The sequence below is a fragment of the Nycticebus coucang genome, chromosome 7, assembly GCF_027406575.1.
Source record: "Nycticebus coucang isolate mNycCou1 chromosome 7, mNycCou1.pri, whole genome shotgun sequence".
Lineage (NCBI taxonomy): Eukaryota > Metazoa > Chordata > Mammalia > Primates > Lorisidae > Nycticebus > Nycticebus coucang.
Genome location: NC_069786.1, coordinates 15764843 through 15791843, shown reverse-complemented (window position 1 = coordinate 15791843; position 27001 = coordinate 15764843). Strand labels below are relative to the sequence as shown.

General features: G+C 40.7%; 1 protein-coding gene and 1 non-coding gene across 37 annotated transcripts in view; one reads left to right on the top strand and one right to left on the bottom strand.

The window, feature by feature from the left end:
• The window catches only part of CLASP1 (cytoplasmic linker associated protein 1), a 307493-nt gene that overhangs the window by 187886 nt on the left and 92606 nt on the right, over positions 1-27001 (bottom strand). For all 36 annotated transcript variants that reach the window (XM_053596856.1, XM_053596855.1, XM_053596870.1 and 33 more), the window contains 3 exons: positions 5299-5377; positions 3423-3526; positions 2437-2528 (listed from right to left, as the gene is read on the bottom strand). In XM_053596856.1, the coding sequence (XP_053452831.1) occupies positions 2437-2528; positions 3423-3526; positions 5299-5377 (275 nt within the window). The remainder of the gene's footprint in view (positions 1-2436; positions 2529-3422; positions 3527-5298; positions 5378-27001) is intronic.
• LOC128591084 (U4atac minor spliceosomal RNA) lies at positions 5936-6061 on the top strand. Its single transcript, XR_008381516.1, has one exon. It is a non-coding gene; the product is annotated as a U4atac minor spliceosomal RNA (small nuclear RNA).

The window sequence follows — 27001 nt, the reverse complement described above, 5'->3', positions numbered from 1 at the left end:
AAATAAACTTGGTTAATCTATTTCCTTAATATAAATTCCTAGAACTGAAACTGATGTCATTGAAGGCTAAAAACTTTTTCTTAAACCTTCAGCCAAATATAGTCAAACTTAATGGCATTCAAAAGATCATTTTAAAAAAAATGTACAAAGCAATATAAACATTATAATCTCAATTTTATTTTTTAAAATAATAGTCTAATAATATTCAGACTGGAATAAAACACATAAAAAATTAACAGTGATTATGTAAAGGTGACAGAAATATAATGGTCTTTATTTTTATACTTAGTAAATTTTTTCTGATATAACTTTCTCATCTGAGAAAGTAACTTGACATTTTTAATTTTGAAAAAGCCTCTCCTGGCTGGGTGTGGTGGCTCACACTTACAATCCCAGCACTCTAGGAGGCTCCATCAAGAAGATTACTTAAGGCCGGGAGTTCAAGACCAGCCTGAGCAAAGTGAGACCCCCATCTCTACTGAAAAAATAGAAAAATTAGCTGGGCATTGTGGTGGGTACCTACAGTTCCAGCTAGTCTGGAGGCTGAGACAGGAGGATGCTTGAACCCAAGAGTGAGGCTGCTGTGAGTTAGGCTGACACCACAGCACTGTAGCCTAGGCAACAGAGTAAGCACATGAAAAGATGTTTAACATCAATACCCATTAGAGAAATACAAATTAAAACCACAATAAGTGGCCAGGCATGGTGGCTCACGTCTGTAATCCTAGCACTCCGGGAGGCCAAGGTGAGTGGATAGCTTGAGTTCGTGAGTTCGAGACCAACCTGAGCAAAAGCAAGACACCATATCTACTAAAAATAGAACAACTGAGGTGAAAGGATTGCTTGAGCCCAGGAGTTGGAGGTTGCTGTGAATTATGATGCCATGGCACTCTACCCAGAGCGACAGCTTGAGACTCTGTCTCAAAAAAAAAAAAAAGGGGGAGGGGGGTGGGCGGGCAGTGCCTGTGGCTCAGTGAGTAGGGCGCTGGCCCCATATACCAAGGGTGGCAGGTTCGAACCTGGCCCCGGCCAAACTGCAACAAAAAAACAGCTGGGCGTTGGGGGGGCGGGGGGGGCACCTGTAGTCCCAGCTACTTGGGAGGCTGAGGCAAGAGAATCCCCTAAGCCCAAGAGCTGGAGGTTGCTGTGAGCTGTGATGCCACAGCACTCTACCAAGGGCAACAAACTTAGACTCTGTCTCTTAAAAAAAAAAAAAAAAGGACAATGAGTCATTACTACGTAAAATAGCTAAAATAAAAAACAATGATAATATCCAATAACTAGCAAGGATATGAAGAAAATGGATCATTCATATATTGCTGGTGGGAGAATAAAATGGTACAGACAACTCCAGAAAACAATTTGGCAGTTTCTTTCAAAACCAAAAATGGACTTACCAAATGACCCAGCAATTGTGCTCTTGGGCACTGATTCAAGAGAAATGAAATTTTATATTCATGCTGAAATTTGCACATGCATGATCACAGCAGCTTCGTTCATATAGCCAAAACTAGAAATAACCCAAATGTCCTCCAACAAGTGAATGGATAAACAAAACCATGATACATACATCTTTACCATGGAATTCTACTCAGCGATGAACTGCTATTACAGCCAACATATATGGAGCCTCAAGGGAATTATGCTGAAGAAAAATATTATAATCTCAAAAGGTTACATACAGCATGATTCCATCTACATGACTTTTTTTTTTTTTGAGACAAGAGTCTCACTATGTGGCCCTCAGTAGAGTGTTGTGGCATCACATCAACCTCAAACTCTTGGGCTTCAGTGATTATCTTGCCTCCAGCCTCCCAAGAAGCTGGGACGACAGGTGCCCACCATAACGCCCGGCTATTTTTTTATTGTAGTTGTCATTGTTTTTTTTTTTTTTTTTGGTTGCAGTTTGGCTGGGGCCGGGTTTGAACCCGCCACCCTCGGTATATGGGGCCGGCGCCTTACCGACTGAGCCACAGGCGCCGCCCTGTAGTTGTCATTGTTGCTTAGCTGGCCCAGGCCAGGTTTGAACTTGCCACCTCCAGGTGTGTGTGGCTGGCACCCTAACTGCTGAGGTACAGGCACCAAGCCTACATGACATTTTTAAAATGACAAAAATTGTAAGAACAGAGAAAAGACTGGTGGTTGCCAGGGCTTGGGAGTGGCTATAAGGGGCAGCAAGAGGGAGTCTTACCATGATGGTGCAGTTGTATATACACATGTGTGCATTCAACTGGAGAAATGTGACTAAACTCTGGGAAAGTATCAATGTCGATTTACTGGTACTGATGTTGTATTATAGTCAGGCAAGATGTTAATATTGGGCAAGGGTGAGTAAAGGGGTCATGGGACTTCCCCCTACATTTCCTTGGAACTTCCTATATAGCTCCAATTTTCAAAGTAACTTTTTTTTAAAATTCAGGTTCATCCCAGACTTACGCATTCAATGTCGCAATAAGGCAGAGACAGATGCCTTCTCGAGTACGGAAATTCTTGTGTTTGAAGCCTCCAAGCATTCTGTCCCATACGTACTGCAGATGACAAAAAGCAAATGAAAACAGAGAAGACTTCTGCAGCCCTTACTTAGTAAGGGATCAATAGAAGGGGAGCTTCTTAACAGATGCCAAATTAATCCCATCTTCTACCCACACATTTGGTCCTCTCAAGAGCATATTAGAGGCCAGACATGATGGCCAGACATATGAACTCTGGGAAAACAAAGCAGGATGACTACTTGAGTTCAGGAGGTCAAGAGCAGCCTAAACAAGAGCAAGACCCATCTCTACTAAAAACATTAAAAGTAGCTGGGTGTCCTGGCCCATGCCTATAGTCTGAGCTACTCAGAAGGCTGAAGCAGGAGGATCACTTGAGCACTGGAGTTTGAGATTACAGTGAGCTATGATGACACCACTGCACTCTACTCAGGACAACAGTGAGACTCTGCCTCAAAAAAAAAAAAAAGACTTGTCCAACAAAGATCACGTGTACTGCCCTCTGTTCTGTCTAACTATCCCTCTCCCAACAACAGACAGTGAGACCCTGCAAGGCAGGGCTGTGGTCAGTCTACCCCAGCATCCCTAGCTCACCAGCAGGCAGGAACCAAGGCTCCAGCCAAACCCTTTGACCCTCAGATACCACACTTGCCTTTTTTCAGAGTAATGGAGAATCAGTTACACACATGAGCTAGAGAGTCTAATTAAAACCAAGCATGCTAAATCCACTAAGTTATTCAATATCCATATTAAAGTTACCTTATTTTTTCACATTATACTTTCACCTTGTCTTTGGAGGGCAGACTGAATTATTACGAAAATATTCATCCATAATACCTTAGCTTAAAAGAAACTAAATCTATGGAGTCACACACTGTTGGCACAAGTACATATGCATAGCCCCCACCCCCCAGAACTCTTCTCTCACTCTACCTGGGGATTAGCAGCTTGATCCATGATCTTTAGCAGCAGAGTTTGGTCTTGCTCCCTCACAGAGTCTTTAGCATCTCCTAGTCTGTCTATTAGACTTGGCAGAACTGAAAATCAAAACGGAAACAGATCAAATGAAAGCCTATTTGGGGGACTGCGGTCACCAAATGTTGTCATTTCAATTAACCGGAAAGAAAAAATCCTGGCCTAAATGATGCACCTCACTGTAAAACCACCCATCCTTGCTCACCGCTCTCCCTTCCTTGCTGGAATCTATGAAAGTCACCCCAAGAATCTACAAAATCCTTTGCATGGACAGACACATACTAGGTGTCTTCATCCTTAACCCATTTTCCTCCAGCCAGCTCCCAACATGCTTGTAAACTAATATAACAGAAAATCATGGCAGAAAACAGTCAACACAAAGGAAAATTTTAGCTTAAAAGAAAAAGGGAAGGGTTCTAGCATATCTCTTTTTGGGTAAAAGGATGAGGCACTTTGGATGAATCTATGTTTCAAAAATAATGTGAATTTTTAACTTTACATCACACCAGATATCAGACAGAGCCCGACTCTTTACTGTCCCCTCATACACCCAAATGGGGGCTGATCCACCAATGCTCTAAAGGCACTTGTAAAGCAGAGGTTACCTTATTTTGTCAGTCTGTAAACCTCTATTACAAGAGATATCTCTGAATAATTCAGCTAATTTAGAACACTATTAAAATATCCAATTTTGGGCGGCACCTGTGGCTCAGTGAGTAGGGCGCCAGCCCCATATGCCGAGGGTGGCGGGTTCAAACCCAGCCCCGGCCAAACTGCAACCAAAAAATAGCCGGGCGTTGTGGCGGGCGCCTGTAGTCCCAGCTGCTCGGGAGGCTGAGGAAAGAGAATCACGTAAGCCCAAGAGTTAGAGGTTGCTGTGAGCCGTGTGACGCCACGCACTCTACCCGAGGGCGGTACAGTGAGACTCTGTCTCTACAAAAAAAAAAAAAGAAAAGAAAAAAAAATATCCAATTTCTAAAAGTACAAGTTTTTTTTTAATCAATGAATTTACAGAGTTACTCAGTGCCATAATGGAAAAGTAGTTCACTATCTTTTCTAAAGGATCACAGACACCAAAAAGTTAACAGAAAAGAATACATACATAGCAACATAAATTAAAAAATTCTATAAGGAATGGTTTCACAGTATATGATGTTTAGGTTGCCATCATGAAATAATACCAGAAGCCAGGAATTTAGAGGTGTCTAAATCTACGAAAACTAAGGATTTTGTTTCATTTTGCTGACATAAAGGAGTGAATATTTACTACACTCCTGTAATGACATTTACAATCAATGTCAAAACAGTAATGCCAACAATAATCTGGGGGAAAATATAAGTGGCTTGGTTTTACAAGACTTCTCAAAGAAAACCGCCTCTCTTTACAAGAAAGAGTCAAGGACAAAAACGATTTGGTTCGCACTAAAGGGTGATGGCTAACTACGCATAAGAAATAAAACAGGTGGTAGTATGTCACATTAGAACACAAATCTTAACCAATGTTCCATATTAGAACAGAAAGGTTGGAAGAAACCCTCTAAACGGTATGAAAGGGGGTGAGGAGGTGGGTAAAGTGCCTGTAGGTGTAGAGAGGCTAGTGGGTCTGGAGTGAGGCCAGCAGGGGAGGGAAGGCGGTGATGGGGCAACCCCAGCCGGGAAGAGGATAGAAGGCTGAAGGGTGGGGGAGTGACAGGGGGCTGGAGGGGAAGCGGGACAGCTGGCTGGAAGGGTTGACCGCAGCTGAACTGAGTAACTGGGGAGAACGAGGGAAGGCGAGGGGCGGAGTGAAGGGTGGACAGTCTGAGGGCACGCTCCACACTTGCCCATAGCTCACCTGTGCCGATCTGCGCCTTGAACCGATCCTGCAGCCGGGTCACTAGGGCGGACAGGATGTCCATGCCCAGAAGAACCACCTGCAACAGGAAACACCAGGCGCCCGTTAGCTGCCGGCCATAAGTGCATCGCTCCCGCCCACTCGCTCTGAGGAGGTCCCCGCAGTTCTGGCTCCGATGCAGTCCGAAAATCCAAAGCGCGCACACCGACTAAGAAGAATAAACTGCTTAGCACGGGGAATGGTGCTCTGGCACTACAGCTGTTCATAGTTACAGAAGAAAATACTGGGCGAGAAAAAAAACGAAATAAAGAGCAGACACAGCAACACCAAATCCTGAGGAACAGCGGCGGAGTTAGAGCGTTTATGGAAGCTCCACCCCCATTGGCCCCGCCCCGGCGAGATAAGCGTATGCAAAATAGGGACGGCCGGCGCGCTGCCTTCTGGGTAAAACCGAGCAGCCTCTTTGGGACCCTTCAGAGCCTCCGAAAACAAGGGAGTTGGCGGCTTGCATGGAGAGATGCGATGAATGGAGGTGCAGTTGTTTCTAGAACGACTAGGGCGGGGCTCGCGAATTAGTCACCACAATCAAACCTGGTATTGGCGCTTCCTGCTTGCAGCGGTAGGCAGCCTCAGATTAACCATCCTTTTCTTGGGGTTGCGCTACTGTCCAATGAGCGCATAGTGAGGGCAGTACTGCTAACACCTACACAACACACTCGCATCAACTAGAGCTTTGCTTTATATTGGTGCAATTTTTGGAAAAAAGAAAAATCTCTTTTTCCCGATGTTCGAGTTCAAAATTAGTTTTTTTAGTTTAGAAACTGGAAATTAAATTTTCGGCCAATAGATGGCGCGCTAGCCTCTAGAGTTTTTTTGTGGGTGAGCTCTATAGAAATGGAAAGAGCGTTTGCTTGATTAACTGCTCATCTGAAATCTCAATCCCGGCTGTTTCGTTCTCTCAGCCCTTACTTTTTGGTTAGTGGGGCGCAGTAATCAAAGCAGAATCTCAATACTTAAAGAACTTGGGTTTCACCATTCTCCTGGTACACCACGAAATACTTTCAAATATTTATTCCAATGTCATCAGTAGGAAGCAGGTTTCATTGTTGCAGCTTCATTAAACGTGCGGCAAATGATTATGATTCCTGGTATACTACCCTGCCTTCTGCAGCTAGAAAAAATAAACTGATTTAAAATTGAAGAAATCCGGGCGGCGCCTGTGGCTCAGTCGGTGGGGCGCTGGCCCCATATACCGAGGGTGGCGGGTTCAAACCCTGCCCGGGCCGAACTGCAACAAAAAAAAATAGCCGGGCGTTGTGGCAGGCGCCTGTAGTCCCAGCTACCCGGGAGGCTGAGGCAAGAGAATCGCTTAAGCCCAGGAGTTGGAGGTTGCTGTGAGCTGTGTGAGGCCACGGCACACTACCGAGGGCCATAAAGTGAGACTCTGTCTCTACAAAAAAAAAAAAAAATTGAAGAAATCCAAATCCCCTCAATAATCAGCATAAAGACAGTAATTTTTAAATTTCCATAGTGGGTAGATTTTTAATTATTTAATGGTACGCACTTTAGAATAATGACTTTACTTTTTAGCTAAAGAGAATTAGGCTCCACAATCTGCCCTCCTTCCAAAGAATACAGTATGAAAGTGGGGGAGTAAGTAAGCACACATTGGAGACAAACATTTCTGCAGCCAGTTGATCCGTGTCAACATAAAGAGTCATCAATCATGTTGGCAGCAAGTACACTTGACTTGCTGTGATGAAAACAATACTTTAGGCTAGCCCTCTCCAAAACCCATAAGCCCTCTCTAATCATGAGGGGGAGGGGCGAATCAGAGAAATTCCAACAGGGCATCTCACAAAACACCTAATGAGTGCCCCTCAAAAATGAAATTTTTCCACAGGCAAAAAATATAAGGAAATCTGAATACACTTTGGACTTCAGTTAATAATAATGTATCAATACTGGTTCAGTTCATTAATTGTAACAAATACACTACACTAGTGTTAGAGGAAATAATAAGCAGACTAGGTATGAAGGTATATGAGGACATTCAATTTTTCTGTAAATCCAAAGCTGTTCTGAAAAATAAAGCTTATTTTTTGAAAAAGAGCAGCCCACTATTTGATTGCAGTTGGCTTTTGCCTGAAGAAATCTTAAACATCTGCATTGCTGGTTGGAGGTGGGGGTTGCTATTCATTACAAAACATCCCTTCCTAGATCATTTAAGACCCAAGGTTTAAGAGGACTCCGGTAGGATGGCAGTATGGCAGTTTACTGTAGGATGGCAGGATGGTCAGTAGGTCTGACCACAGCAGGACCACCCAGCTAAGTCAGGACACAGTGAAGTTTCACAGTGCCTTACCCAGGTGGGCTGGAGAGTCTGCAGACTCCTCAGGAAGACTGAATTAGCAGATGCACCTGACCCCAAAGAACAGGACAGGAGAGGTCAATGGGAAATGACAGAATGCCAATCCAAAGCACCTTCTCAGCTGAATAACAATCGGAGTCTGGAAGGAAACTGAGGTGGAAGTCTGCACACAGTTTAGTTCATCCTCAGTCATAGCTGCTGAGGCAAGGAAGGGAATCCCCAGCCACCAATGTTTATCTCCATAGCTACAAGCCTACTCTTGGGTTTCCATTTCCCTACTGAAGAAGGGGATCCAGAAAAAAAGTCCTTGTCCAGGAGACCATGCTAATTATTAGCTATAAAACCTCACTGCTTTTTTTTTTTTTATTGTTGGTAAAACCTCACTGCTTTAATTCACTCATCTGACAAATGGGAATCATAACAGCTGCCTCCTAGTTTGTTATGAGGATTAAATAAAACGTGTGTGTGACATGCTTGAAACAGTGCCTGGCACGCAGTAAGGGCTGGACTACATTTGCACCTAATGATAACGGCACTGTCACTGCATTAGCATCCTCCAGGGCTGATGGCTGCTGATGGAAGATTCCCAAGGCAACATGGAATGGGCTAGCAGAGAAGGCTTCCCAGAAAGTGCATAAGATACGTTTTGAAAAGCTGGCCTCATGCCCAAGTAGAAGATCTCTAGGCAGAGGGAAGAGCAGCTGCAAGGGATGGGAAGTGCCAGAGCAAGGAGGTAGCTGGGAAGCCATGGGAGAGCTCCCAAAGACAACGGGTAGCCACTGAAGGGCTGCAATGGGGGAGTGATGGAGAGCCAGACCCTTCAGACAGGACACCGGGGCCACCATGTGGAAGACAGCATGGGAGAAGGGGCAGAGGCAGGGAGAGGGCTGGGCTCATGCCCAGCACTTATTACCATTATTTTCACATAAGCCATCATTAAAGAAAATTTATACAAGACAACTTGTTTGAACTGAGCTCTTGCTCTATGCCCAACAGACCACACTAAAATGGAGTCACTCATGCTCAAGTTCCACACCACCAAATCCAAGTTAAGATCTGTGTCTGATTTTCTAAGAAATCAAGAAAGAGGGAGGTAACAGCCAAATCCCAAACAGGCTAGTGTTAGCCAGAATGAAACAGAAGTGCTCTCTACTTTAACCTTTTCAAGGACACTAACTCTGAAAGGTCCAATCCTCTTTTTGCTTTCTGTTTCTGCTTTCTTCAGCCCTTTTCTGTCTATAAAACCAATCTCTTCTGGTTAGTTCATCCGAGCACTAAATTCTAATTTATGGAATGAGATATTTGCCCAATTCTACAATTGCAAATAAAAGCCAATTGAGATCTTTAAACTAAATTTGTTGCATTTTGTCTTTTGACACCATTCATTCATTGTGCATAACCTTTGAACACCTCTTCCAACATTTTATGTAATTATCTGTGTTTATGCTTGTTTCCCCAGCTAAAATCCTTGACTTTGTCTTGCATTTCCTCAGGATTTCCGTAATGCTGGGTACACAGTAGATGACCAATAAGACCCTACTTTATTGAGTAGTAATGAATGAGGCTAAAACAGATAAATTCTCAAGGTTCAACATAATTTCTTTATCCTAAAAATTTAAAAAAGATGCTTTTGTAAGAAGGTAATAGTGCTGACCAGATAATTGGGACCAACATTCCTACTGAGAACAATTTAAAATGCTGGACATATTGCTATAAAAGAACATCTGCTTGGAAGCATCAGAGAAGTGAGAAGGCACAGGCCAAGAAACATTAAGACTAAAGTTTACAGAGGAGGCCGCAGCAACCGGTCCACTGTTGCAGTAGTGCCATTTATACAAAGAAGGGGCACCAAGACATTGAGAACCACTTTTGATAAGTTCTTTGGTTCTCTAGATTTCAAAGCCCTCTAAGAGCCAGTTAGCCCCCTACAACTTGGGCTTGAAACCCAAGACCTTAGGAGATGAGTGCACTGGAAACAAAGCAGCCTTCACACAGACAGCAGCCCAGTTTCCAAACCTCTGTGTGGCCCACAAAAATCCTAATCCCTGACATCAGATTACAGTGATCTTAGACAGTTTGTGCCCTAAAGCCCCCAGCGGATAAAAACACAAATCATTTCTGGATGGAGAGAACATTATCGCAGTCTAGTCAAATACTCAATGTATTTCTGTAAACAATTTTTCAAAGACAACATCTAAAACACAACCAAAGATAACCAGGCAAACAGGACAAAATAAATGAAAACAAGCAGAAACAAAGACCCACATAAACTCTGGATAGGAAAATAATCAGAGACAGACTAAAATAATAATTCTTACTATCTCTAAGATAATAAAACATATGATTAAAATTTTGAATACAGAAATGACTGCTTTTGGAAAATTACGTAGATTTTTAAAAGAACCAAGTAATATAAGAGACAAAATTAAGTACTCAGCGAATAGATTTTTTTAAGTGCATTGTGTATAATAGATGAACAGAAAATGAAACAAGAAACTAAGTCTGCAGAAAAAAATTCAGAATAAAGGGGCGGCGCCTGTGGCTCAGTCAGTAAGGCGCCGGCCCCATATACCGAGGCTGGCGGGTTCAAACCCAGCCCCGGCCAAACTGCATCCAAAAAATAGCCGGGGGTTGTGGCGCACGCCTGTAGTCCCAGCTGCTCGGGAGGCTGAGGCAAGAGAATCGCGTAGGCCCAAGAGTTAGAGGTTGCTGTGAGCCGTGTGACGTCAGGGCACTCTACCGGAGGGCGGTACAGTGAGACTCTGTCTCTACAAAAAAAATAAATAAATAAAAATAAAATAAAAAAATACAAAATTCAGAATAAAACACAGAGAGGCAAAAGGATGGAAAATTCAAAACACTAGGTAAGAGACAGAGAAAAGAGAGAAAAAAGCGTAAGTTCCATGGAGTTCAGAAAGAAATCAGAGACAATAGGTAAAGAAGCAATAGATAGCACTCAAGTAACAGGATGGCTATTTTTTTTGAGACAGAGTTTCACTATGTTGCCCTACGTAGAGTGCCGTGACATCACAGCTCACAGCAATCTCAAACTCTTGGGCTTAAGCAATTCACCTGCCTCAGTCTCCCAAGAGGATGGCTGTTATTTTTAAAAAACAGAAAATCATAGATGTTGGTGAAGATGTAGAGACAACGTACACTGTGGTAGGAATATAAAATAGTGCAGCCATTTTGGAAAATGGCCTGGCAGTGCCTCCAAAAGACTAAACATAATATTACCATATACAATCCAGCAATGCCTCTTCTGGGCATATACCCAAAAGAAGTGAAAGCAGGATCCCAAAAGGTATTTGTATACTCGTATTCATAGTGACATTATCCACAATAGTGAAAACATGGAAACAACCCAAGTGACTATCAACAGATGAATATGCCCGTATAATGGAACATTGTTCAGTCTCGTAAAGAAGGCAATTCTGACACATGCTACAACACGGATAAACCTTGAGGACATTATGTTAAGTGAAACAAGTCTATCACAAAGACAAATATTGTATAATTTCACTTAAATGACACACCTAGCGTAGTCAAATTCACAGAGACAGTACCTAGAATAACAGCTGCCAGAGGAGAAATAGAGGTAGTGTTTAAATGGAACAGAGTTTCAGTTTTACAAGACGAAAAAATTAACAAGATGGATGGTGGTGATGGAATATACTTAATGCCACTGAACTGTGCACAAAACTAGTAAAAAAAAAAAGGGGGGGTGGTGAATTTTATATATATTTACCATAATTTACAAAAAAATTTAGGCAATAACTGATGGTTATCAAGTTTCTTTTTTGAATGATAAGAACATTCTGGAATGCAATAGTGGTGATACTTGCACAACTCTGAATACACTATAAACCACTGAAGTGTACACTTGGAAAAGAAAAAAAAGCAACTCTTAAAGATAGAATGGCTGAAAATGTTCCAAAACTGAGAAAAATATTGAGCCACAGATTCAAGAAGCCCAATGAATCACAGCAAGCTAAAAAAAAAAAGAAACCTGCATCTTGATATATTAGATACATCTTTTAAAAGATGAAGACCATCACCGCTGATAAAGAAAAGCATCTGCAAAGTTAAAAAAAAAAAAAAAGACAATTACTAATCACCAATCTTGACTTCTATGATCTATAGAATATATCTTTCTGGGTGGCGCCGGTGGCTCAGTGAGTAGGGTGTACACCCTCATGTACCGAGGGTGGTGGGTTCAAACCCAGCCCCGGCTGAACTGCAACCAAAAAATAGCCGTGCGTTGTGGAGGGCGCCTGTAGTCCTAGCTGCTCGGGAGGCTGAGGCAGGAAAATCGTGGAAGCCCAAGAGCTGGAAGTTGCTGTGAGTCCTGTGATGTCACGGCACTCTACCGAAGGCAGTGAAGTGAGACTCTGTCTCTACAAAAAATATATATATATACATATATCTTTCTAAAAAGAAAGTGAAATAATTTTTATATAAACAAAAACTGCAAGAATTTTTCATCTCTTAGCTTACAAGATGTCCATTCTTTTAAATCCAATTTTAGTGATTACCCTGGTAATACTGGTCTAACATTAATAAATGACTCCATGCAACTTGTCATATTAGTAACATTTATCTTCTCTATTAAAAAAAAGGCAAAAGTGTTCAAGAAATTGAACATCCACTGCATTCATGATAAAATTCTTAGAAGATCAGGAAGAAAAAGATTCTTCATTAACTTCTTAAAGGATTTTTTTTTAACCTACATTAAGCATCATACTTAATGATGAAGTATGAAAGTTTTCTATTTGATGGGGAACAAGGAAAAAATATCCACTTTACAATTTATTTCCAACGCTATATCTGAAGTCTTAGCTAACTTATTCTTTATGGTAAGAAAAAAAAGTTAAAGGTATGAAAACTAGCCAAAAAATTGTTATTCTGAATGGAAAATATAACTGTAAGTATAAAACCTAGAAGATCTAAAGATATATTATAAAATTAGTAAGTTTAGCAAGACTAATAATATAAAGTCAATAGACCAAAAAAAGTACATTTTCACTCAAGCAACATGCCGAAAAGAAAATTTCACAAAATTTCTATTTTTAATTGCATCGAAGTAATAAACACCTAGGAATAAATCTAGCCATAATAAATTTCTGCCCCAAAAGCTATGGAACAACTTAAAAAAAATAAAATGGCTAAAAAATAAATGGAGAGATAAACTATAGAACACTTAGTATTATAAACATTTCATTTCTCCCAAACTGCTCTAGTCCATAGAATTCTACTCAAAAATCCCATTTTTTTAAAGAATTTAACAAGTTGATTCAAAACATATGTGCAGGGCAGCACCTGTGGCTCAGTTGGTAGGGCGCCAACCCCATATACCGAGGGTGGTGGGTTCAAACCTGGCCCCGGCCAAACTGCAACAAAAAATAGCCGGGCCTTGTGGCGGGCACCTGTACTCCCAGCTACTCGGGAGGCTGAGGCAGGAGATGGAGGTTGCTGTGAGCTGTGACACCACAGCACTCTACCCAAGGGCAATAAAGTGAGACTCTGTCTCTTAAAAAAAAAAAAAAAATACATATATATATATATATATATATATATATATATATGTGCAAATGCAACTAGCAAGACACTCTTTTGGTAAAGCAAGGTGATAAAACTTGTTCCCACCACATAATTAAGATTTCTTATGAAACAGCAAGAATTAAGGCAATGTGCTATCAATTTGTAGACAAATATATCAACAGATAGAATAAAGAAATAGACTCAGTCATATGGGGCACTTTCTTTATGACAAAGTAAGCATTGCAGAACAATGAGAATACAGCTGCTTTTTAAAATAAATGCCTTTCAGTCAACTGAATATCTATATGGATTAAAAGAGAAGTTGACTTCTATCTCACACCATGCACAAAAGTGAATCCCAAATAACAGATGTAAGTGTAAAAAGCAAAACAATAAAGCTTTTAGAAAACAATGTAAGAAAATAGCTTCATGATCCCAGGATAGAGGAAAACGTGTGTTTCAAAATATAATAAAGACAAATCATAAAATAAAAAATTGATGAATTAGACCAAATTAAAATGAATAACTTTGGCATATCAAAAAAAAAAAAAAAAAAAACAGGGCAGCACCTGTGGCTCAGTCGGTAGGGCGCCGGCCCCATATACTGAGGGTGACGGGTTCAGGCCCGGCCCCGGCTGAACTGCAACCAAAAAATAGCCGGGCGTTGTGGCAGGTGCCTGTAGTCCCAGCTACTCGGGAGTTGAGGCAAGAGAATCGCTTAAGCCCAGGAGTTGGAGGTTGCTGTGAGCTGTGTGAGGCCACGGCACTCTACCGAGGGCCATAAAGTGAGACTCTGTCTCTACAAAAAAATAAAAATTAAATTAAAAAAAATAAGAAAGTAAAAGGCAAGTGACGTTAGAAGAAGATAGTTATAAAACAAATAAGGAGCAACTGGCTTGATTCTAGAATATATCTACAAATCATTCAACAGGCAAGCCAGTAGAAAAATGGATAAAATATTTGAATAGGCATTTCACAAAAGATACCAACGCAGTCAAGGAAACTGTTCAACTTCCATTAGTCATCAAAAACACAAATTAAATAATAAGATACTACTGCACAATCACCCCAAAAAAAGACCAAAAAGACTAAGTGTTAGAAAGAATGTGGTACCATGAAAAACTTTCTGTACATTCTGGCAAAAACGTAAACTGCCATAACACTTAGAAAACATCTAACAAATCTGAATGTTGACATAGGCAGCAATTCCACTGCTAGGATTGTACCCAACAGAAATACGTGCATATGTACAACAGTGCGCACCCAACAGCACAACAGTAAAAAAACAGTATAAAATCCATGTCCACCCACTGTAGAATGTATAAGTTATGTTTTTCACATCAAGAGATGAAATAAACAGTGAAAATAAATCACAGTACAGTCAACAATACAGACAAATCTCACAATAAGGACTGAAAGTGCCAGATACAAATTACATAGAAGCAAACATAAATTGTAATTTTTTTTTTTTTTTTTTTTTTTTTTTTTAAGAGAGACAGAGTCTAACTATCACCCTCGGTAGATTGCTGTGGTGTCACAGCTCACAGCAACCTCCAACTCCTGGGTTTAAGCGATTCTCTTGCATCAGCCCCCCGAGTAGCTGGGACTACAGGTGCCCGCCATAACACCCGGCTATTTTTTCGCAGTTTGGCCGGGGTTGGGTTCGAACCCACCACCTTCAGTATATGGGGCTGGCGCCCTACTCACTGAGCAACAGGTGCTGTCATAAATTGCAATCTTAAGAAGCACATTTAAATGACTAAAAACAAATGCAAAAAAAGACAGGAGAGTGGCTACTTTGAGGAGTGCTGGTAATGTTCTAAGCCAGCGGTTCTCAACCTGTGGGTCACGACCCCTTTTAGGTTCACGGCATTAGGAAGGTTGAGAACCACTGTTCTAAGCAATGTGTTCTATTTCTTACCCTAAACATCAATTAAACAGGGGTCAGTTTTATAGCAACTAATTAAACTGTGTCTTTGTGTACATCTATATACAGTTTACAATTTTTAAGTTTTAAAAACTACAAAAGTAGGAGTGACCCATCAGACATGTAAGTTTGTGTCAAGTGGCTTAGACCTTCTCTCTGCCTTTCAAACACTATTTTTTTTTTTTTTTAAGAGAGTATCAAGCTGTCACCCTGGATAGAGTGCAGTGGTGTCACAGCTCATAGCAACCTCAAACTCTTGGGCTTAAACGATTCTCCTGCCTCAGCCTCCTAAGTAGCTGGGACTACAGGCGCCCACCACAATGCCTGGCTATTTATTGTTGTTGTTGTTGTTGTTGCAGTTGTCATTGTTTTAGCTGGCCCGGACCAGATTCGAACCGGGCAACCTCAGCATATGTGGCCAGCACCCTACCTACTGAGCTACAGGCACCACCTGCCTTTCAAACATTATTAAAGGCACCAAATAGAACCCACCACAGTTTTCTTTCCAGTCTGTTCAATGACCAGAGAAAGAAATACTAAATTCTTTTCTCCAGAAAATATCCCAGAAGGGACAAACTATGTTGGACAACCAGGCCATTTCTTAAGCATTAGCAGACTGGATTGGCTAACGTGTAGAATTTCACACTCATATTATGCTTCACTGTTTTTAAGATGAATCTGATTAATCTCACAATAACCCTGAGATACAGAATATATTATCCTTATCCTGCAAATGAGGAAAATAAAGACCAAAGAGGTCAAGAGATTTATCCAAAGTCATGAAGTTTAGTCAGTGACAAAACTGCAAACAAACCTGAGCCATCTGTGTTTGTCAAGGCCATCTGCAGAAGAGAACGATCACAAAATACCAAAAGCCATGTTTTTTAGTTTTCTTCATCTCTTTCTCTAGCTAGCTTAAGCCCCTGAGTGAGTCACAATACTTCTCTGCCAACATCAGATAGCCTTGAAAGTCAGCCTTGACACTACACCTCTCTGACACGCTCGTAACGCCTCCTCTAAGAATAAGCACAAGGGCTCGGTAAGCACAGATTTGGGGTTGACACCCAGTTCTGCCACCTGCTAGTCAGCTAGTCAATCTCTGCTTCAAAGGCTTCAGCAAACTAGAACACACTTACCCTAAGAGTACATGTAAGGGTTAACAAAAGTTTTAACACAGTGCCTGGCATATGGTAGGCACACAGTAAGTGCCAACTCACTTCTTAATGAGAGTACAACTTTTTTAGAGAAACAGTGTTAGTTTGTTCACCTAGGCTGAATGATCACAGCTTACCACAACCCCAAATTCCTGGGTTCAAGCAATTCTCTCACCCTTCCAAGTAGCTGGAACTACACGCACACACTACACACCTGGCTAATTTTTATTTTTTACTTTTTGTAGAAACAGGGTCTCACTAGGTCTCCCAGGCTGATCTCAAACTCCTGTCCTCAGGCAATACTCCTGGCTCAGTCTCCCAAAGAGTGGGGATTATAGGCCTAGCTGAGAGCATCATTTTTTAAAAAAATAAATGAAGTATGGCTTACTGAGGTAAGGGGGAAACAAAGAAAGTATAAAATCCCATCACTCAATGACAATCCGTTAATATTATATTTTGGTGAAGACCCTTTTGGTGACTATCCTACAAGCCATGCAGGCATGCACACACACACATTTTTTCATTCAATGTATTATGGAAATCTTCCCAAATCAATAAATTCAGATCTCTATCCCCATTTTCAGTGGCTGTATGATGTCCTATTATATCTAGGCATTGTAATTACTAAACCAATCCTCCAAAGCCCCGGAGACATTCAGGTTTGATTAAAATTTTTCATTGTTTTACACAATATAGTGATAGTTATACACTTCCATACATGTGCTGTTATCTCCTTAGCACAAATGCTGAGAAAGACTTTTGTTGGGTCAAGAAGAAAACACAATGTACACTATACTTTATCAGCACTGTGGTTAACATAATGTACTAGGTGCCCCTTTAAAAACAGGGCTTTGTGCTGATGATATCTACACATTTTTTAGTTATTTTTAAAGACCCTATAAATTGCAATCTTATTAAATAAGGGGGAAATTAATTAGCACTCTACATTGGACTCACTTTCAAAGTCAAAAATAAAAGCATGCCACAAATACTGAAAAAAATTCAAAATGTAATAAAGTCAGTGGTTTTATGTATATGCTAGGAAATGGGAAAATGAGACTCCCAAAGTTGTCCTTCAAAGGAATCACCTTAGGAAGACCCTAGGCAACACTAATACCACCAGGCAGTCTATTTTTTCAATTCCTTTTCTGGAATGCCCTCCAGAGATAAGTTTATGAGCCATAAAAAGTAAACACCTGTTAAAATAAGCAATTAATATTAGATTAATGAGACTTGCAAAGTTATAGGCTTATTACCAGTTGTTGCCTGTATACAAGGATTTTGCTGTTAAAATGGATCTTAGGATCATATCACACCATCGAACCACTCCCCAGAGATAAAGACCAAAATACAGTGAGAGGCAAAGTTAGTGACCTCTTTTTAACTGACCAGTCCAAAACAACCTTCAACAATGACAGAAATGCTCTCTACCTGTGCTGTCTAGTACATAGCCACAACACACAGGGGGTTACTGAGCAATTGATATGTAGCTAGGATTTTTTATTTTATTTAACGTTACTTACTTTAAAAAAACCACATGAGGTTCACATGTGGTTATCTGTGTTGGACAATGCAACTCTACAGCACTGGTTCCAAACTCAGACAAGCAAGTAGAAGGTCACCACATTTCCTGTTGTCTGTCACATCTCTGTACTTTCACCATGAGTCTAACTGTCAGGGCATGCCCAGAAAAAGCAAAAACAAGAAACTCAGCTACTTTGGAAACAACTTGGCAGTTTACACAAATAAAACTGTCCACATAAAGATCGATATATGAATTTTTCATAATACATAATAACAGCGTTACTCATAATAGCAAAAAAGTGTAAATAATCCAAACTTCCATCAAATGGTGCATGGATAAATGAAACGTGGCATATCCATACAATTAAATACCATTCAACAATAAGAAGGAACAAACTACCGACACATCCTACAACACAGCTGCACCCTGAAAACATGATGTGTACTAAAAGAAATCAGACTACAAGACTCCATATTGTATGATTCCGTTTATAGGCAATGTCCAGAAGAGGCCAATCTATAGAAAGAGAAAATAGGCTGGGTGCAGTGGCTCACACCTGTAATCCTAGCTTACTGGGAAGCCTAGCCAGGAGGATCACTTGAGCCCAGGAGTTTGAAGTTGCCATAAACAATGATGACACCGCTACACTCTAACCTGGGTGAGTGAGCAAGATTCGGGAAAGGAAAAGAATAGGGGTAAATAGTTTCCTAGAGTTAGGGATTGGAATGGAGACTAACTATAAATGGGCAGGAGGAGTCTTTGGGGGGTTATAGAGAAATGTTGTACAATTAGGTTGTGCTGGTTCTACAACTCTGTGACTTTACTAAAAATAACCGACGTGTACTTCTAAACAGGTATACTTTATATTATGTAAATTATACCTCAATAAAGCTATTTTAAAAAGCAAATTCGGTTAATACCCTTAAAAGAATTCTCCTCTGATCCTTCTGGTGATTAAATCACACTTGTAAGAACTCATCATACCCACCAAAAGTAAATGTTTGTTATTTATCTCCCCAGAAAAATATCTCCTCAGCTATTATAGAAAGAAGCAAGGCCCGGGGTTGGGAGCTGAGATTTGGAGATGGGTGGAGAATGAGAGTCCTAATGGCGAGAACTCCCCGGAGAGCTCATGGTGCACACAGACTTCAACAAGCCTCTCTGTGGCCCATGTATCAGCACACGGCCCAGGTAGTTTTCCTCAATGTACTCTGTTCTCTCATGCTCTACTGTCTGAAGCATTCTGCATTCCCTCTTCTGTCTGCTCTTGCTCCCTTCTCAAGGCTCATTTTAAGCCTCAACTCCAGTGTCCCCCCCGCCACCAGAATCCACTAGCCCAAGACAGAAAGTTGTGTTTCCAGCTACCCACTCTACACTGCTCTTCTAGCAGTCAGACTGAGTTCTCTAATGCCTAGAGTCTAGACTGCAAGCTTCGGGAAGGCAAGTTCTGTATCTTATTCATCTGTCATCGGCATCAACAACAATGCTAGCAAATCTTGGGAGGCAAATGGAGGAGGGTGGATGCATAAGACAAATGGACATGAATGTAAATAACATGAACTCAGTATTCGACTTAACAAACCCAAACACAGTGACTGCTATCAAGACATCACTTTACCCTACTTGTATCTACGCTTCCACCTTCACCCCCCAATGGCGTATTCTCAAAAGGTAAATAGAACATCTTTGTAAAAGGATATTATCCTTTTCAAGTCACTCCTCTATTCAAAACTGTCCAATGACTCCCCACGTTGGGTAGGAGCTGGTCATAGTAAGCTGGCCCAGTCTGACTGCCCATCACCCCTCTGAGCTCACCTACTGCCCCTGTGCTTTCCCTTCACTGGCTCCCTGGCCGTTCCTCAAACATGCCGGACCTGTTCCATTCTGCATGGATGCTCTCTCTACCTGGAATGCTCTTTTCCCAGATACCCATCCACCTGCCTTGTTGTACCCTTTCCTTCAATTCTTTGTTTACATGTCCTTTTCTGAGCAAGACCTGCCCCATCACCCTACTGAACATCATATGCATATACATACACATACCCCCTACACCCACACTTGCTTTATTTTTATCCAGAGTACTATCACCTTCCAATATTCTATAAAATTCACTCAGTTAACTTGCTTATTGGCTCTTCCCCCCAGTTTGAAAGTGAGCTCCATGAAGACAGAAACTTTTATCTGATTATTCACTGCTGTTGCCCAGAACCTTATTTGTTGATTAAATGAACGGATCCCAATATATGCCTTATTGCTCACTAGGAAAAGTGGGTTCAAAGTTAAGTTGCATGTGAATGAATAATTTCTGACATATATCTTTCCTTCCCTTTTTTTCTTTGTTGAGAGAGAGTCTCGCCCTGTTGCCCACATAGAGTGCCATGGTCTCAGCCCTGCTCACAGAACCCTCAGATTCCTGGGTTCAGGTGATCCTCCTCCCTCAGCCTCCTGAGTAGTGGAAACAACAGACACCCACCATGATGCCAGGCTAAGTTTTCTATTTTTGGTGCAGACAGGGTCTCACTGTTGCTCAGGCTGGTCCCCAACTCCTGAGCTCAAGGGATCCTCCCAGCACAGCCTCCCAGAGTAGCCACCGCGCACAGCCCCTTCCATACTTCTTGACGTTAAAAAGTGATACCAAAATATTTATGAGGGGAAACTAATGTAACTAAAAGCACCATGAAAGCAGTGGAACCAGATAAGAAGTCCTGCCCTAGGTCATGAGACCCACATTCTAGTTCTGTCACTAAATGTGACTTTAGGCACATCACTTCTGCCATCTAGGACCCCTACAAAACTAAAAGCAGTGGTCTCCACAGTCGATGGTTTGAATTCTGTTTTTTGTTCACCCCTTTCTACAGTGGTACTCACTACAAATGCCATCAATCCCTGTTGCTGGACCCCGAGCTAGGTTTCTGCTACTGTCTTTCTCAAGAGCACAGAACGTAGGTTACTCTAGCCTAGTTATCTGTTCAGTCAGATGGTAAGTTCTACTTGAAGCTGTCTTCACTCAGTTGATAGCTTAAGGCAGTGGCATCTAAACTTTTCTGAATATACATCTCTATTAAAGAATAACAAACAGGTATACTTTTTAATAAATACAATCTACTGTTATACAAATATACCATAAAATTATAAGACATGTGCAAACAGAATAACTTCAGAGACTAAGATTAAAAATAAATGTTAACATGAGCTGCCATAATCTTACTACTGCCCAGTGGACATACTGCCCTACTAATCTAAAAAGTGAAAGCAGCATGAACTGAACAGCGGCACCTCATCCCGACTGGAAATGAGAGAACATCAGAATGAAAGAAATCCTCCGGACATCCTAAAAAGCATCTCTGGTGGGTTAAATGCATCCCCCAAATTTCACGTGTTGGAACCTTAATCTCCAATGTGGTAGTACTGAAAGGTAGGGCTATTAAGAAACAACTGAATCGGCCTGGCACTGTAGCTCAGTGAGTAGGGCACCAGCCACATACACCAAGGCTGGCAGGTTCAAGCCTGGCCCGGCCTGGGCCTGCTAAAACAACAATGAAAACTGCAACCAAAAAATAGCCAGCTGTTGTGGCGGGTGCCTGTAGTCCCGCTACTTGGGAGGCTGAAGCAAGAGAATCACTTAAGCCCAAGAGTTGGAAGTTGCTGTGAGCTGTGACGCCACAGCACTCTACCAAGGGAGATATAATGAGGCTCTGTCTCAAAAAAAAGAAGAAGAAGAAAAAGAAAAAAAAAACAACTCTCTCTTTACTTCCAACAACCCCCCACTCCCACCCAAGGGCAACAGAGTAAGACTCTGTCTCAAAAAAAGAAAGAAAGAAAAAGAAATAACTTAATCATGAGGGTTCTGCCCTCAGGAATTGATAATGGATTCACGGGTTATCATGGGAGTGGAAATGGGGCTTTAATAGAAAAGGAACAGACCTGAACAAGCATAGCAGCACACTCAGATCCCTGGCCATGTGTCACTCTGGGGCCGCCTTAGGACCCTGCAGAGATGCCACCCAGAAGAAGGCTCTCTTCAAATGTTGCCTTGACCTTAGACTTCTCAGGCTTTATAAATGTAAGGAATATGTTCCTTTTTCTTTTTTTTAATAAATTACCCAGTTCCAGGTAGTCTGTTATAAGCAACAGAAAATGGACTAATACAATGTCATTGTTCATCGTAAAGAAAGTGACATTTAAGATGATATTCTCCAGTGCCTCATACTCCACATTATGGAGAATTTCAGAGCTAGCCAGATTCTCTCTAGCTCTGTTCAGAATGTTTCATAACAATGACCTTGTAAACTGAAGGTTTCACCCTGCCATGAGTACATAAAGAATATTTTCTGAAAACTCAATCCAATGAACTGCTCCCATCAGCAAACCCAGGTTCACTGCAGAGGATACCGAAGGCCCTCCTTCTTCCAAATTCAGGAAGAAAGCTTTTAGAGCAGGCAGGTCACTGTGATGGAGGTAGGTACAGTGGGGCCCACACCTCATGACATGGGCAAATAACGTGGCTCCAGACAAACCCAGTGCTCAATCTTCAGAAACCCAAGATAGTTAAAATAAAAAAAGACAATGACAACTTTCAGCAAGGATATGGAGGAATTGGACCCCTCATACATTGTTGGTAGAACTGTAAAATGATGCAGCCGCTTCAGAAAACAGTGTAGCAGTTCCTCAAAGTGTTAAACATAGTTATTATATGCCTCAGCCATTCAACTTCTAGGTATATAATGCAAGAGAACTGAAAACCTGTGTCCACACAAGAATACCACCATTCGTAACAGTCTTATTCATGATAGTCAAAAAGTGACAACAACCCAAATGACCAACAACTGATGAACAGATAAAATATGGCATATCTATACAACAGAATATTATTTCACAATAAAAAGAAATTAAGTCCTGAATTCATGCTTCAGCATGGATAAATCCTGAAAGCATTGTAAGTCAAAGAAGCCAACCACAAAAGACCACATATTGTATGATTCTGTTGTGCGAAATGTGTGGAATAGAGACAGAAAAAGATCAGAGATAGAAAGTTGATTAGTGGTTGCCAGGGGCTTTGGGTAAAGGGATGGGGAGTGACTGTTAATGTGTATACAGTTCCTTTCTGAGGTGATGAAAACTTTCAAAAAATAGATAGTGGTGATGATTGTACAACTCTGCAAGAATATAAAAAAACACTGAATTTCAGCAGAACATTTTTGCCAGGGGGGAAAAAAAAGAATAAAGAATAAAAAATACTAAATTGTATGCTACAAAAAGGTGAATTTTATAATTTACAATATGTGAATTTCTCAATAAGGCAGTTAATAATTACCATCATCAATATCATCAGTATTATTGGGCGGTGCCTGTAGCTCAAGGAGTAGGGTGCCGGTCCCATATGCCAGAGGTGGCGGGTTCAAACCCAGCCTTGGCCAAAAACCACAAAAAAAAAAAAAAAAAAAAAAAATCATCAGTATTAATATTATTATGGCTAGATGAAATGTGTTATCCTGGAATGGATCCAAAAAAAGAAATGTCATTAGTGGAAGCAATAGTGAAATCCAAATAAAACCTGTACTTGATCAACTGTGTTGTACCAAGTAATTCTTAATTTTGATAAATGTACCATGGTAATGTAAGATGCTCGTCTATGGGAAGATGGATGAAATTGATACAGGAACTCTCAAACTACTTCTAAGTAAAATGTTTTTTTAAAATAATAACAAAAAATTATGGACTATTCTTCAATACAGCAGTATACAATGCTGTTAGGTTAAGAAGTTGCCTTGGGCCATCACTGCACCATCATAGCAATCCAACTACTAGAAAGAATAATTTAGAACTATTATGTATTTGGCATAGAAAGATGTCCATATTATGAAGTTTAAAAAAAAAATGCCCAGGCAGCGCCTGTGGCTCATCGGTAAGGCGCCAGCCCCATATACAGAGGGTGGCGGGTTCAAACCCGGCCCCGGCTGAACTGCAACCAAAAAATAGCGGGGCGTTGTGGCGGGCGCCTGTAGTCCCAGCTACTCGGGAGGCTGAGGCAAGAGAATCGCTTAAGCCCAGGAGTTGGAGGTTGCTGTGAGCTGTGTGAGGCCACGGCACTCTACCGAGGGCCATAAAGTGAGACTCTGTCTCTACAAAAAAAAAAAAAAAAAAAGGCCCAGCAATTTGCAGAACCCAGTATGACCCCATTTTAAAAACAACTTACATGCAATGTTTGTGTGTAGTGTGTTTGTATTCAAGGAAATGGGCTTTTTATCTTGTGCTTCATATCCATGTTTATTACGCAATTTTTACAATAAGCACATAGACATTTGTAATTTAAATGTTTTAAGTATTTTAAATTTTTAAGTGTTAAATAAATGTAAATCCCCCCCCCCCAAAAAAAAGGCATATGCAAGGAAGGAATGAAAAACTGTCCCCAGCTCAGATTTTACCTGCAAATTGGAGAAGGAATGCACATCCAAGAACATTCCTTTGCTCCAAGGTTATTTCCACCTCTAGGAATAAGGAGTAACATTTTAGTACCAGGCACTGTAAGAACAGCAAGTTATTGACAGTCAATGATGGGTGCATGCAGATGCATTATAACATTCTCTCTACATCTGTTTACTTTTCAAACTTTTCATAATACAAAGTTAAAGAAAAATAATAAAGGTGTCCTATGTGTTTCATCTTTAGGATCCATCTCTCCTTAATTACCTAGGAATCAGAATTAAAACTCATGACTATTATCTTGGGAAAAGAATCACTCCTATACGATCTAGCCTAAGGCCTTCCTTTTCCTTACTCCAAATACCACAGTGACTAAAATGAGTAGCTTGCAGCGTACTGATCTTGAACAACCACTGTCAAAGGAAAACTAAGACTAAATGGAATAATAAGACAAGTATTTGGATTTAGCCTTCTGAAATGCTGGGCTCCTTTAAATAAAGGGTACTGGAGGTATTTAAAAAGGAAAAGGTAATTATTCTAACCCCAAGTTAAAATATGCATAGTATTCTCCTATAGAAAAGCATTCCTTCTTTGACTGGCTTATCTACAAGGATTATTATTGTCTGCAGGCATCAGGATTGCAAAAATCACAGTTAAAGTTGCTTTCATTAGGGAATCAGCAATTTATAAGGGGCTCAAGGGTTCGTTATATTAGGGCTTAATGTTAAACGAGTGTTTTGTCTTCTGTAGTTTGTTGTAGGATTAAACGTTCTATCTCCGACTATGATACTAATGTTAGTTAGTATGGGTTGTAGCATAAAAGATTTCCCACTAGGGACCACAGTGAAAGCCCTTGACAACCTCTGCCCAGGACAGCAAGACTTCTCTTCGACCCCTCGGAGCAAAGCCCAGTGCTGGACACAGCACAGGAATCTGGGCAGCAGTCCACCTTAGGGGCCTACCTGTAAACCTGACTATCTTGTGCTGAAAAAACATTTGCTCCGAGGACTGGGGGAGCTGACTTAGGGACGTTTAGCACATGGCCTAGCAAGAGGCATTTTTTAAATCTAACTCTCCTCCCTTCTACTGTATTCTGCCTTTGACTAATTTATCTAGTCATCCAGCAAAGAACAAACAATGCCAAGGCCATGTCAGGCTAGAACACAGTAAGTTGCTCCAACACTGATGGATTCTTTTGACTCCATAAAAATCAACTGAGTATAATATTGAACGACTCTTCTATATCTGAACATCTATAATTTTCAGATAAATATAATTTGGAAACTTTTCCACTTTGGAGCTATCTCAAACTCTTCAATTATTTACTAGGGATCAAACACAAGCAAAGAAACACAACAGGCAAATTTCACTTAAGCTGAGCTTTTGTCTCCTGGGGTTTTGTTATTGCTCAGGTTTTTGTTTTTAAGTTTTATCTTTCAGTGATGTAGCTGGGTACAGAGAATCCTTTGCTGCCTTTGTTTGATTTTGTTCTTTCAGAATGTGGAAAGGAAGTCACCTGACCTAAAAGGCCTCAGTTCCTTCTTCTATAAAAGAAAGCCATTCTAGATTATTTTCACATATTTTCTAACTTTAAAATGTTACTACATCTCGGTGGCGGGTTCAAACCCAGCCCCAGCCAAAAACCACAAAAAAAAAAAAAAAAAAAAAAAAATGTTACTACATCTGGATATACCTTTATGAGTCATAGTGAAGGCCCCAATGCAGGCCAAGCTAAACACATAACCTATACTTCCCCAGAGGCAGCAACCCTTCCCCATCTGGCATCCTGCTCCTAATGTGTGCCCTCCCTCTCAACCAACCACTTTCAGATCCAAGCACCAGGTATCTCTTCTCTAATGGAGGCTTTCCCCGCCCCATGATGTCTGCACTTATCTCTCCCTTCTCTGACCTCTTAACCGCAACACTACAGGATGACATAAGCTGGCACTTAATTTCTCCAGACTTTTTTATAGGGCAGTTTGTATAGCGTCAAACAGGGAGTCCAGAAACAACTGAGTGACGATTTGTTAGAAGAGGCTAATCACATTGAAAAAGAGGTGATAAAGCAGACAGACTTTGCCAAAGGATGTCAGGAACAGTTTAAAGAGGAGGCCGAAATAATCAGTAGAAATGCGACTTTGAGGTTGAGCCTCTCCTCTTCCATTCCAGGGTTCATTCATGCTTTCAAATACACAATGAACAGTAGCCCTGTCAAAAAATAAAAATTATACATGCCTACACACTTTATGAATTCTCTTATAAAAAATAAGCCAGCTTATACTAGCATAGAAAGCTTAAAGGCAAAATAGAAAAACCACAAGTAAATTTGCTGCTTTAATTTTGTCTGACTTCCAATCTCTTAAAAAACAAAAAGGCCCCGAGGACAGGGGATAAATTCTCAGCTCTGGGAATGTCACATTCTTTTATACTACCTCTTAGTCCTATCTTACGCTGATTTCAAATTTCAAAAGTAGGCAGGACCACAATTGAGAGAAATAAACATAAAGAATGAGCAAAAGATGAAAATAAAAGTTAATGATATAAATTATTTCAAATAAGGAAAACATTGCTTGGCCAAAGGCAATGATAAAAAGCAAAATAAAGAAGAAACCTAACATTTACCCATTCCTCTATAAATACTCCATCTTAGAAACTACATTTTAGGAATCTATTTTGTCTGAGACCCTATCACTTAATCTGTGTAGCCTAGCACTGGGCAATTTCATGTCATGATTCTAAAAATGGTTTGATTTCTATAATTA